Below are 14,338 nucleotides of genomic sequence, written 5' to 3' on the forward strand. Positions count from 1 at the left end.
AGGGGGCGGGGGGGGGGGTCATGTTTTGGAGAGGAACGTTGGGTGCGTTCCCGGAGCAACAGGGAAGATGGCAGCCCTCACATCTCTAACCCAGGTAAAGATGCCGTAGTATATGACTTATAGTTTAGATCAGACATATGATTTTTCGAAGCGTGATACAATATACGTGATTCGTGGCAGTCGGTTTTAATGTAACTACGAACTGAAGACGAATTCCTATTTAAATACAGCTGGAAATGAGGCAGGCAGCTAGTAGAAAGAAAGGCCTATTGCAGTACCGTTAGGTAGCGGGCTGAATAGCATCAGCTGGCAGGACCTAGCCGTGTGCCCATTTACCCTACGCCCGAAATATATAATATGCAGTCGCCGGATTATTATTATACGTTTAAGACAATAAGCACCACGAAAGCTGTACATAAGGTTACAGGAAAGTGGAGCGTAAATGAAAAAAAGTGGTAATAAACTATAATAACGTTCACTCCTCGAGCTAGCAAGCCCTAGCTAACCTAGCCTAGTACTGCAAGGATGAGGATAAACGCTCACCCAAGCAGGCTGTGCATTGAGCTGTTTAAGAGTCATCATGCCGAAATAAAACGGTTCTTAGCTCTCAGCGTGGGAGTTAATGTCGAGGCTGATAGCATCCACGCTAATGATAGTCTTGCTTGCCGAGTTTGCACGTCAGTTATATGATATGATATGAATGAACGGATTTTAAATAGCCAAATAAAGAAGCGTTATACGAGTATTTGAATGACCTGTTGTGTTGCGATATGCACGTCCTCTATCTGCACTGAAAGAATTTTCCTCAGTTCTTCTTCTGTTTTTTTTTAATCTTATCCAAAACTAATGCCTTATGGAGTTTTAGAGGCCCCAAGGGTCAGGCAAAAATATTTTACTTGCTGGGGTTATTTTTGCTTGGTTTCTTTCAGCTGGCAGAAAAAAATGTCGTTTAAAATGACAGTGGTATTGGTAGCTGCATTTGATGGATGGATGATGAATTCTGTTTCATTTAAGTTTTATTTATATAAATCACAACAGTCGCCTTAAGGGGCCGTGATTCTGATGAGACAATAACGATACAAAACCCAGAAAGTGAATGGTTTTACAGGTGGTGACCACAGACCGTTGCTCTCTCCTTATGCCTCCTCACTGATTTTTCTGAAGCTTTCCTACTAAATAAGCTTCTGGCCTTATCACAGACTGGTAGTGTGACCTCTGTGTGATGTCTTCTTGGGCTGTCTAAATGGGTGAACTGGAGCAGGTCAGTTTTGTTGTAACAGCTCCTTTATTTAGCATTTGCATGTATGACAAAGGATAACAAACAGTGTCTTAAATTTCCAAATTTGTGGATAATACTATGTATGTATGCTCTAAACCGTGGTACACAGTCACATGCCTGCATTTATGATGAAGGATAGCAAAGTGGGATGGTTGCAAACCGTACAAGGTCTGTGTGAAAAGATGGCATCACATCAGACTTAGCTAGCTATACTCCAGAGTGTTTTTACTGGTAACGATTTCACTCAACAAAAGCATCACAGAAATAATCCACACCAGATGATAATAAACGAAAAATCCCAAGCTCAGATTTTATTTATATTTCTTTTAAGTGCCATATATTTTTGTCCACAACATGCACAGATGTGTTACCTCTATGTCAGAGGTGTCAAAGTCATTTTTACATCGTGGGCCACATGCGTTCCACTTTGACCTTAAGTGGCTCCAGTGAAACTCCCCTTTCTGTCAGTGTAAACAAGTTAAATATTTAACTGTTTTTCTACATGATAAATGAAAAGCTGTTGCAACAAAGAAAGAAATCTGTCAGCACGACTCTTTGGACTCAGATTGTAAGAAATAAATGTCTCCATTTACAGAAAAAGTTCTGGTAGCTCATTACCCAGATTGTCCAGGGGGATACATTCCTTAAGCTTACTGTAAAGCAGTGGTTCACAAATGGGCAAAATATTTTTCTTTTCAGTGACTGGTGTGAGCCTGCTTGTTGCTGCAGATCTTCTCAAACCTGGGTAACAGTTAAGACTGCTACTCTGAGTTCATATTCAGTGCCCAGCTATGATCTGTATTTTGTCTTGATTGAAGCCACAGCATAAAGCCTACCTCACATAAGTAGGATGTGGCAAAAGGAAGATGTATGGTCAGGGCTCTCTTACCTAGAAGTGGGTAATCTTTCTCCACTCCAATCCAAAATGCAGCCAGTGTCTTTGACTTAAACGGCATCCTCTTTGTTGAATCAGAGGTGAGATCAATGAACTGTTCCTTCTCAGATGTGCTGAAGCCAGCAGGTGGTGTTGTACTGAAGGGGTCACGGATCCAGTCATCTTTTTTTAAATCCTGCACCAGAAAATTTCTGAAGGGCAGACATGTGTTCTTTCATGCATGACATCACTGTGTTCTGCAGCTTGTTGTTGTCAATGAATGATTTCAAATTCTCAAATGAGTCCACATTTCCTTATTTCCCAGCCATAGCTTGCTAGTCTAGTCTGCAGATCCCCACAAAGTCCTCCCGTTTGTTACTCTCAGTGCCTTCATCCATCTGTAGAGCAAAGCGGCTGTCACACACCTTAAGCTGCTCCTTTATGTCCTTTCAGATATCATAAATGCACCTGCTGATTGGACAGAGGAATAGCCTGTAGTTTGCTGGCTGTTGTGGCTGTGCCACTTGGTAGGCAACTTTGTTGGAGCTGAGCTGAGAATTTTCCGGAACAGATGCAGCTTTAGTAAATAGACACTGTTGAGCACGACAATTCACAAGTTTTTGTCTGAAAAAGTCAACTGACTTGTCTTTGTGCTCTAGATGTTTTGTCTCCAAGTGGCATCTTCACTTGTTAGGCTTTAAACTGTCTCAAGCTAGCAGTTTTAAGACAGACAACACACTGCAGCCTCTCCTCATTACCCACCATTGTACACCACTGGAAGCATATTTGGCAGTGCTTCATCTTCTGCTTTGTGTTTGTGTGGGAGCCCCGTCAAAAACCTGTCCATTATGATAGCAGTGTCCAAGCATTCTTTTTTTTCTGCTAATACATCAGGTTATCTCTGTCCTGTCTGGGTTTTCAACAGAACTGTCATTATTGCATTACACTTCAGTAGCGTCATCATAGGACTTAGGTCATCCTTTTAGTCGTTCTCTTTCTGCCCTGTCTGGTGATACATGTAGACCGCCTTGGTTAGAGTAGTGTCGATCAGTCTCTGGACCAATTTTCTCATTTAGGGAATGAAGCAGCATCTGCAGACAGTCAACAAGGCCACTGTACTGCAACTGCAGGTCACTTATCCCTGAATGCTCAGCCCATTCATCAGCAAGGGTAGTGAGCTACTCTAATGCTTGAATCACAGTGTCATCAGGTGGAGTGTTGTTAGGGATAAACGTGCAACAACTAACCTTGAACATCCTGCATATGCTGCCCTTCTCTGCCAGTAACATATCTAAAGCCATTCTGTTCTGCCAAATCATCAGAGAAGTTGCATTTAGTTGTTCACAGAGCCCCTTCACTGCATCCCGATTGTGATTCAGAAATCTCTATTGATCGTAATAATGAAAATTAATCCGATATACACGCATTTTTTTTTAATTGTCCAGATAAAGACTGACTCAGAACCCCCGCAGGTATTTGATTTCTAGCTTTAAACTCGTCGGGCGTTCCACGGGGAGTGCCCGAGGAGTTTAAAGCTAGGAATAGGGGTGGGTTTAAAAAATCAATTTTCTGATTAAAATCAATTTTAGCTTGAATAAAGCGATATCGATTCATTAAATCCTGAATCAATTTTTAAATATAGCCAGAAATGCCAGAATATCAGGTTAAAGCTCACAAAACTATTTCAACAACAACCAAACAGCTAAAACAGCACAAAGACGTAAACACAAAGCGCGGATCGTTCATCCAACGGCACGTACACAGACACACCGTCGGGTGCTGAAAGCCGACATCTCACATATTCTTGAGATGAGACTAAGCTGAAAGTCATGGCAGACTTTCTTATGATATATATGGGTATGTGCCGTCCTGGAGGAGCTGGACTACCTGTGCAACCTGAATGACTTGCAGTTGCTGTCTTATACTACCAGTAGTGTTAAGGAGACTAACAAAAAGAAAAACTGACTGGAAAATCACTGAAGAAGGATGAGGAGGTCTTTGGGCAGCACCTGCAAAACCATTCTCCTTTCCGTTGTTGTCTTGTTGCCTCACCAGTGCACCTGCTGTCCCTTTGATTTGTACCAAAGAAAGAAAATGGATTCAGAATGGTTTATTCTTCCTAACTAGACAGATTGAGGCCGCTGAAGTTTAACTGACCGAGTGTTATACTGTGATAAGCAAGTGATTTTTGAGTAGATGTCATATATGTTTGTTAATCATTTAATAACTTTCTTTCTGTGTCACAGTTGTCAAGTGGGAACCCTGTATATGAGAACTTTTACAGGCAGGTAAGATGATGACACAAAACATAATACTTTTAAGCTTCAAACTATTTTGTGTAAAAGAATATAAAAGATGGTACGAGAGAGAGATGCCTATGGAATGTAACACTGCACTGATGATTTGTTTTAAGGTGGATCCTGGGAATACAGGGAGAGTAGGACCAACAGAAGCTGCTCTTTTCTTAAAAAAGTCTGGACTCCCTGACCTTACTTTGGGAAAGGTAGGCAACCAAAGTTACACATCACGTAACAGCTGGTTATGGCTCTTAGATTTTTGCCAGTCAGCACACTCACATGGCTGTGCATCTGTTATCAAAATGATGGTTGAGTTTGTAGGTTTAAGTGCTCGGGTAGAGTAGAAAGGTGCTCTATGAGAACCAGTGTATTTACCATTTGTGGTTGAACCCATGAGAAGGTAAAATAAGGGGAAAATTTAACCATTTACTAAGGGCAGCTTCATTTGGCAGTATTTTAATCTAGAAAGTAAAAATATAGTTCTGTGTAGGCTTTGTCATGTGTGTGCACACAAACATACACAAACAGACACACATTTTCAAGAACAGAGGAGGAACAAAGTCACTGACATCTATCAGTCTGGAAAGAGTTACAAAGCTAATTCTTTGGCAGTCCAGGGAGCCAAAATGAGAGCCATTATCCACAAAATGGGAAAACTTGGAACTAGAGATTATAATTGATATAAATGTAGTGATTCCAATTCCATTATCAGTTCGATTCCTGGTCGATTCTCATTTTGTTTTCATCGGCTCTGCTTTGAGAGTCACCACCATCTCTGAGCGGCATTTCAAAGACATTACTTGTCTAAATTGATTGCATGCTGTGTGGTCAGATGTTTGCACATGTTAGAGGTTGTGACCATTGCTGGGGTTGTTGCTCTAAAAAAGTATTGTGTTACACTTTACTTGTTACTGTTCTTAAAAAGTAATGCAGTACGTTACTCGTGCCCGAGAAAGCTGTTTGCTACACAAGTCGTTACATTACTTTCTTGTTTCACCATAAAATTACCTGAAATGCATCGTTTCATAATTACCATTTAACAATATAAACCTGAGGCTACATTCCCACACACCAACACATATTACTGTCCTAATGAGGACTCACATCCGATCGTTCCTTTAGTGTTTAGGTATGAACACAAAGCAAAGATGAAAATGAGCCCAGAGTGATGATCGAGTCAGTAGAAACAGAGGCTGCAGCCTGACGGCGCCACACTACGCTGCCTTTCCCGGCACATCGGAGGAGGACGATTGCACAACTGACAAGCGACTGCTCGTCTTAACTACCTAGTTAAGGTAGCTGTAGTAGCTTATTGATTAGCATTCAAACACAGATTTAACGTAGGATGATGCCTCAGGTACTTATGTCAGTTTGTCCGGTTTACTACAGGACACCTCAGTTTGAAACAGTTAGTGATGGTTTTGGAAAGTAAAGGCTGGACCTACTCTCAGTCTCTATTCTATCAGAGATACACAGTTCTCTGTGACTGCAGTTACCATTCAAAGCTGCTGCAAGTTAGTAATTAAAATCAAACTTATGAGAAAGGTGACCCGTTGAACTTTTTTTTTTTCAGTCATTGGTTGCATTCATGAAAAACTTGCCAAATCTTCTCTGACAGACAGCACACAGCCATTCTCCAATCTCATAGAGTTAATAGGCCATGATTACCTTTCAGGCCTGTTTGTGCTGGTGTTGGTAGCATGTTCACTGGAACCTGAACATGTGGTGAAATATTATCTTAGTCCAAGTTCTGCCTACAGCCCTTGGATCAGTGTGGAGTGTGGAAAAGCTGCGGAGAATGCCATGCTGATTGGTGCACTGATAGGATAAGAGGTTTTGGTGGAGACAGTGTGATGTATGAGGTTTATCAGGCACTACCATTAGAATTTGAGAGTGGAGAGGGGGGAATGGCCCGCTGCAGTCCTGACCTCAGGCCCATTGAACAGTTGTGGTATCAGGACGTGCTGTTTGTGCCAGAGTGAACAACACAGCTACACTGGCTGACTTGCAACAGTATTGTTTGACCAAGCAGGTGACCACCATGAAGACTGGGTGAGTGTTGTGGCTGTGTTTGGTTCTTCCACATGCTATTGAGCCTCCTGTTTTTTCTGGGCACAGCTCACATACTCAGCTGTGCTCAGTTCACAAATGCATTTTCCTCAAATTGTGGCGCCATTTAAGGGGAAAGAAACACGCTTTCCAACAATTTTTGCCAAGAAAGATTGTTATGAAGAAATAATCGACACACACTCCTCGTACTGTGATACTGCTCTGCTAGTGGCACACCAACTAACAGTCTAAACCACAGTAATGTAAGACTAATGGTTGATAATGTTATTTTTTTATTTCATCTTTTCATTCATTCATTTATTTATTTTACATTTAATCATATACTTGTGCGTTGTGTTTCAGATCTGGGATTTGGCTGATCCTGATGGCAAAGGCTACTTGGACAAACAGGTGGGGTAGAGTTTTAGAGATGATTGTAAATAAATAAAAGCAAACATATACAGATTGATCTACATCACACTGTCCAAAGAAACAGTAATAAGAGCATGGAGAAGAATATGTTTAATTCTCTTAGACATACTGTTGTTCTAATAATTAATTAAAGCAATTGGTAGAAGTCTTAATACTACATGTGAAGGACACAATGGGAAGCACTTTGTTTTCTTACTCAGGGGTTTTATGTGGCTCTACGACTGGTTGCCTGTGCTCAGAACAGTCTGGAAGTCAGCTTGTCCAGTCTCAGCCTAACAGTCCCTCCTCCGAAGTTTGTGAGTGTATTCCTCATTCAAGCAAAAACGGTCATATTTTGTATACAGAAATTACAGCTTACTATAATTCTTTTGCTCATATTCATTTAGTAGATGAACAGACTCTGTCATACTCATTTCATTTCATTATATTATTAAACCTTTTCTTGAAAGTTGAAAAATGATCACTGTAACGTGTGATTCCAGAAGGACACCAGCAGTCCATCTCTAAGCAGCACAGCCTCTGTTCCTGGTGAATCGCACTGGGCTGTCAGGGTGTGTACAAATACACACACACACACACACACACACACACACACACACACACACACACACACAGACGCAGACTTGGAGATGTTGAAGTAAAGCAATAATTACAGAATGGCCTTGAGAGATTAAAAAGAAAGCAACTCAATGTCTTTAGTAGACTTGTAGTCAAGACCGCCTAATCCGAGACCAAGACAAGACCAAGACCAGAGGGTATCGAGACCAAGACAAGACCAAGACCAAGACCAAGTTGAGACGAGACCGAGACCGAGTCGAGACGAGACCAAGACCAAAACCAAGACCGAGACAAAAAAAGTCTTTAAACTGCAGCCAGATGCTGCTTCGTTTACGGGTGTCAGGCATATTTATGTGTTTTTGCTTTCGCACAGCCCTCCTCACCGCTGTCTACTGTCTCACTCACTCACTGAGAGGACAGACAGATGCTCCACTTGACTGTCGCGTCTCTCACGCTCTCTGTTTTTCACATAATGATATCATCCTATATCCTCGCATGTGATTGGCCACAATATGGAGGGATTGGAGCATAACTGAGCCACTGTGTGAGAGCTGAGCAGCGAAAGGAAATTAAGTGAGGGTAGAAATGACTGAAAGATTATTAGGCTCTGTTTTGAGTTTTGTTCAAAAAAGAATGACTTCATATATATATATATATATACACATATATATATACATATATACATATGCAGGACACCTTAAACTAGTTTTTTAATTAAGCAGCAAGGCAGAACAAAGTCGGGCCTGTATCAAGACACAGGGACTAAACCCCAATTCAACCAGACCCAGAACTGATCCGGAATTAAAACAGGACTACAACAATAACCAAGACAGAACCAGAATCAGAACTAGATGATAGTAGCACTGAAAATCATCATAGACCTGCACTACACTTATTTTTTAATTCTACCAAAGTACACGATTTAGATTTTGAAAAGTTTATATAATTATTTAGCCTTGTTGTGCAAACAAGCTTGCATAACTTAATAAATATAGAATTTGAAAAGTAACAAATGGTATCTAAAAAGAAACAGGTACTAGATACATGTTCTGATGAGTTTTGGCAAACAACCATTTGACTAACATGTGTGTCTCACCTGCTCTTGTTCCATCTCTGTTCTGTCCTCATTCTCCATCTCCCTCTCTGTTCCTCTCTCTCCCTCTCTGCTCCTCTCTCCCCCTCTTTGTGCTGACAATCAAGCCAAACACCAACATCATCAAATATACAGTTGAAACCAGATATTTACACACTCTTCAGATAAAAACACAAACACATTTTTAATTGTAACATCAAATCAGACTAAATATTTATTTTTTTAGATTGATAAACATAAAAAACATATTTGTTAACTTTAAGAGTAAAGAGAGAAACTATCTGTATTTCTTAATTGCAAATGGCACCAAATTGTATTCAAAATTGAGCCACACTTATGGAGCTCCACAGTTCTTTTCCTGGTGTTTTGGTTGACATCTCTTGATTTTCACATGTCACAGAAACAGGCTCTGTGTTTTGCCTTATATGCATCCACAGGTGTGCCACCAATTTACTCACATGGACTCTACTAACCTATCAGAAGCTTCTTCAACTCAGAATGGAATCGTCTGGAGTTTTCTTATTAATTAACAATAAACTTAGTGTGTATGTACTCCTAAATTTGATGAAAGTGATTAAAATAGACAGCTCCCTCTTTTTATTCTGACATTTAACTAATTCAAAAGATATTTCAACATTTATTTATCTAAAACAAAACAAGTTTACTCTAAATTGATGTTTAACAGTAAAAAATAGTTTTTATGTTTTCTACCTAAAGTGTAAATATCTGGTTTCATCTGTGAATATACTGCTGTGTATTGAAATTCCTCTTGTTTTGCATAGATATACTGAACAACATACAAAGCATAATATATAAAATAACATCTACCTGAGTTTTTTCTTTGAAAGAAGCTCCTTATGTCCATTGTTGTGTTCATCAGTACACAATTGAAACCGATTTAGAGAGTTTGTTTAGCCGTGGAGGGTAACAACTGAAAATATGAAATGTAAGCTAAGACTCTCTAAAATATCAGCATTGTCGTTCGGCTTTTTATTTATCCATTTGTTGATTCACTCGAAGAGTAAGTAACGCAACCAACTGATCAGTTTGATATCAATCTTTTGTGATACACCATCATATTTACATTATTTGTACAGTACGAATGATTTGCTTTGGTACCTGGTCAAACTTAAGCTCTCCTCTGTCTGCAGCAAACTTGCAGGCAGCAGCTTCTCCCCCCTCGCTCACATGCGTGCTGTGCTCAGTCGCCTACTGCCTGAGCTCGGATCATACCAAAATTAGGGGGAATTTACGACGGTGCGCTCTGTGCTTCGTGTGTTGTTTTTGTTTTATACAGTTGTCAGCCAGGCATCTAACTAACAAATTACACTCCAAAAGACCCCATGCTTCTGAAAAAACGACCCGGGCTTAAGCCCAGTAAGCCACCCCCCCGCTCCGTTGATGGTTGACTCCAAATCTCCCGAACACTATGTCGATTTGAGAACGCAAGACCGAAACAGCGAGACCAAGACCGAGACCAAGACAAAAGTCCATCGAGACCAAGACAAAAGTCCGTCGAGACCAAGACCGAGACCAAGACCACGTAAAAGTGGTCTCGAGACCGGTCTCGAGACCAAGACCGGTCTCGAGACATCCAACCCTAGTCTTTAGTTTTATGAAGATGTTTTGCCTCTCATCCAAGAGGTTTCTTTGTTTGTAAAATCCTAGGTAATAAACCACTACTGGGGGCTGCCCCCTTTGAAGGTGGTCCTGAGGGTCATTAACTGACTATTGATCATTTGAGTCCCGACAAAGAGGGTGTGAAAAATAGTGTGGGTTATTCCTGTCACCAGAGCCTCACTCCAGCATCACATTAATGTGGTCAAAATTTGTTTTCTCAAACTGCCTGATGAAGGTTTGACGGATGTTTTTATCCAGGCTTTGGATTTCTACAAGCACATGTGTCAACTGTATCCAAAAAGTTGTGTTTATAGTGTAATGTCTATACTGTCATGGTTGGCTGTGTGGCAGGCAGGCAGGAAAAAGGACCCAAAATGCAGGACTCTCAAAACGGGACTGGAACTCAAAATGCAGCTTTATTGCTGGCAAAACTTTCTCATAAAATAAAACTCACAAAAGCAAAGCAAAAACAAGACTTAGAACCAAGGTGCTGGAAAGATGGACATAACACACAGCATGTTGAGGGTACAACGCAACAGAGAGGACAGGAAAACACAGGGCTTATATACACAGGGGAGTAATCAGGGAATGGGCAACAGGAGGGAGACACAGCTGGGAGAAATTAGACTAACGAGACAGGGGAGAAGTCAAACTGAACACACTGACATCAGACTGGGACTATCAAAATAAAACAGGAAACAAGACACACTTTACTAAGACACAGACTAGACAGAGAGAGAGACAGACTTGACACTGAACTAAACCTACTATAATAAACAAAACAGTATCACTAAATAATCAGAATATAAATCATAATCCAGAGAAGTACCAAAAAACATAAGAACAGAAAATGCTGGGTCAGAATGACCCAGAACCGTGACATATACTGATTTTCATAAATAAATATCTCAATAAATAAAATAAAAAATAACACTGAAACTAATAAAAACTAAACGTTTTAAAAAATTTAAAATAGAACTGAAACAAGAAACTCTGGCAACTAACTAAAATTAAACTGAATTAAAGACCTGTATGACCTGTATTCTTTGCTCTCATTGGTAGTTACCTCAGTCACATGCCTGAAAATTTAGAAAAGTTTATCTCAGGTCCCGCCCACTTCCTGTTGCTGCGGCCTGTAATTGTTTGACGTTGCTGAATGACATTCACTTTTTACAGTCTGTGGTTGCCTGCGGTTGTGAGTCCCTTACAGTGTGTACATAGCTTAACTTTCTTTTTGATGTAAACATCATCCATTATCTTTCATTTATGTGTAGAGTGATTTGTCAGAGTTATAGAATCACACATATACCTGTTTAATTACAGAATGCATGATTTTTTTAATGAAGCAATCCTTCTGAAAACTTAACAACGCTGTAATATTCAGATACTTTGCTTTTTCAGAAATGAAATATCTGTTGGTGCTCTTGCTTTGGCAGCACTCAGTTTGTGCGTCACATGGCATACATTGTGTTAACTTTGCCTATGAGTTATAATAAGATGACTATTTTTATTTTTTCAATTTAGCACAAGCTATATTTAGCTTATGTATAATTTAAGAAACCTCTGTGCAAAGCCTCAAATTGTAGCAGATGATTGCCATCATATCTCCAAGCTCCAAAAACTGTATTTGGGAAAGCAACGTTTGTCTTTATGGTATGAATAAACACAAGATGTTTAAGCTTTTGAAATAAATAGTGTGTCTTTTGCTTTGTAGCCAGAGGAGAAGAATAAATTTGATGGGATTTTTGAAAGTCTGGCTCCAGTCAACGGCCTGCTGTCAGGAGAGAAAGTCCGCCCAGTCTTAATCAACTCCAAGCTACCTCTGGATGTCCTTGGGAAGGTATTTAGTCCAATTAGGATTTTTTTTTTGGTCTTAATAATAAAAATAACTTAGATTTCTAGCCTTTCAAGAAGCCCAAGGATGCGTAAACATGGCGTTTTGGTTTGTGTTGTGTTCTGTGTTGAAGCTTTAAAATACTGAAGGCAGAATGTAATGGGGTTTTTTTTCAGAAACATTCAGTTATATGAATGTAAATGGTAAATACACTGGGTCTTAAGTAGCGCTTTTCTACTTTACCTGAGCACTCAAAGCTTCACACCCACTCATACAAGTACTTTTTTTCTAAGTAAGTGCTTTCTATCTAACATTCACACACATTCATATTCCGATGCATGCATTGGAGAGCCACTTGTATTGTCCAAGAATATTTGGCATGCAGACTGGGAGCAGCCAAGAACCAAACCACCAACCTTCTGATTAGTAGTTGACCTGCTCTATCTCCTGACAGGCACCCTATAATGTCGTTGTGGCTTCTGGTTTCATGGGCTTTATGGAATGAACTGTTAGAAAATAGTCTTTTTTCTAAAGAAATTGAATGTATTGTACTTTAGTGACCCTTTCAATTACCATTGGTCATCTCACTAATCGTGTTTATTTCTTACTGTTAGGTTTGGGACCTGAGTGACATAGACAAGGATGGCCATCTAGACAAAGATGAGTTTGCAGTGGTGAGTGATACTCATCCGATTAACATTGATATGCAAAAGTTTGACTCACAATATCTGTTACTATGAAACGTTATGTGAATGGAACAAATACTTATCTCCATAATGCTTAAAATTAAAGCTCAAACTGTATTACAAATATCTTGAGAAAGAATACAGTATTTTTTAACCTTTTCAGCTGAAAAAGTAGTTTTTAAGCTTTTTTGCACATTTGGACATTAGACAAAGATAACCCAAGTAAATACAAAATGATAACAAGAGAAGGATAAGAGATCACTGCTTCTCTAGTTCCAAGTAATGTGAATGACTGGTTAACAGGAATTCTGGAGATCAAGTTCATGACTGGAAAGAGAGAACTGTTTGTATGGTTGCTTGAAAGAAAAATCAAACCCCATGTTTGACTGTAGGGATTGTGGACATATGATGAACACCAATAATTTAGTTTTAGGAAAGAAGAGAACAGAATTTTGACTCGAGGTACTCAAAAACTCTCGTGCTGTGTGACTGTCTCTAGCTGGAAATAACTGTGCATGCCTACAAGCCAGTGTTTCAACAGATGGAAAAAAATGGTCATGTCTCAGTTTTAATTCAAGCAAATGAATTATCAGTATAAGTAGAGAAAGAACTGATAGTTTTTTTTTTCAATATTACCCAATAGACAAAAGATTTAATGTGAATCAGTTGAACAAGAATTGAGTATTGCCACTGATGAAGTCAATCAAGCACCTTGAGGTGACTGTTGCTGTGATTTGGCGCTGTATAGATAAATCTGAATTCAATCTGAGGTGGCAGAGCAAGTTAGGAGCAATCTAATGAGGCTTTCGTTTTTGGACTTTTGGCAAAATAACAGGTTTGGGACATAACTAATTTCATTCAGGAGTATGTGAACCAGTAAATATGTAGTATTAGCTTGATATTCTCTCCTAGGCCATGCACCTGGTGTACCGGGCCTTGGAAAAAGAGCCTGTTCCTGCACTCCTCCCCTCTGCTCTCATCCCTCCATCTAAGAGGAAGAAGAGTCTCAGCTCTGTGGCCAGCTCTTTACCTGGACTGCCTGCAAGCCCTCCTCCACCTAAAGATTCTCTACGTTCCACACCCTCCCACGGCAGCATGAACTCACTTAACAGCACTGGCAGCCTGTCACCCAAACACACACTCAAGTCTGGACAGGTAATAAACATTATAAAAATTTAAGGGGACACCAAGTCTTTCCCATGCCAGCCAAGATAAATAATCTCTCCAATCACTCCTGTTTTAGTCCCAGGGCCTCATTTCTGTCACTTGTATTTCACTACCCATAGCCTGTGACCATAGGTGAGGGTAGGAACGTAGTCTGACTGGTAAATCAGCAGCTTCACTTTTCTCTCATTATCACAACAGATCGGCTATGCTAAAATTGTTCATTCATATTTTCCACCATCATTGTACACCAAGTAGCCTATAATTACGAAGCATACTATTAAAAAGGATTTGAAAAGGGTCAAATCCTTGATTAGGAAAATGAATTCAAACAGGTAGAAATGTATACATTTGTTTGTTACTTGTTGAAGTTTTGGGTTGGGCTGCTGGCTGGGGCGTTAGCATGCTGTCTGTGCAGATACTTGCGAAGAGCCAAAGTTGTGTTGGCATCA

The 14,338-nt window shown here is 39.9% G+C and overlaps 1 protein-coding gene across 6 annotated transcripts in view; it reads left to right on the top strand.

Annotated features, from left to right (window-relative positions):
- The first annotated feature begins 25 nt into the window (after window positions 1-25).
- The window catches only part of eps15l1a (epidermal growth factor receptor pathway substrate 15-like 1a), a 56,225-nt gene continuing 41,912 nt past the window's right edge, over window positions 26-14,338 (top strand). For all 6 annotated transcript variants that reach the window (XR_005608781.1, XM_039600725.1, XM_039600723.1 and 3 more), the window contains exons 1-9: window positions 26-94; window positions 4,400-4,441; window positions 4,567-4,656; window positions 6,863-6,910; window positions 7,132-7,227; window positions 7,414-7,482; window positions 11,917-12,042; window positions 12,651-12,710; window positions 13,635-13,877. Coding sequence is in view for 5 of the 6 variants with exons in the window: in XM_039600725.1 (XP_039456659.1) it covers window positions 68-94; window positions 4,400-4,441; window positions 4,567-4,656; window positions 6,863-6,910; window positions 7,132-7,227; window positions 7,414-7,482; window positions 11,917-12,042; window positions 12,651-12,710; window positions 13,635-13,877 (801 nt within the window). In the remaining variant the exon portion in view is untranslated. The remainder of the gene's footprint in view (window positions 95-4,399; window positions 4,442-4,566; window positions 4,657-6,862; window positions 6,911-7,131; window positions 7,228-7,413; window positions 7,483-11,916; window positions 12,043-12,650; window positions 12,711-13,634; window positions 13,878-14,338) is intronic.

This window comes from Oreochromis aureus, linkage group 17 (genome assembly GCF_013358895.1).
Source record: "Oreochromis aureus strain Israel breed Guangdong linkage group 17, ZZ_aureus, whole genome shotgun sequence".
NCBI lineage: Eukaryota > Metazoa > Chordata > Actinopteri > Cichliformes > Cichlidae > Oreochromis > Oreochromis aureus.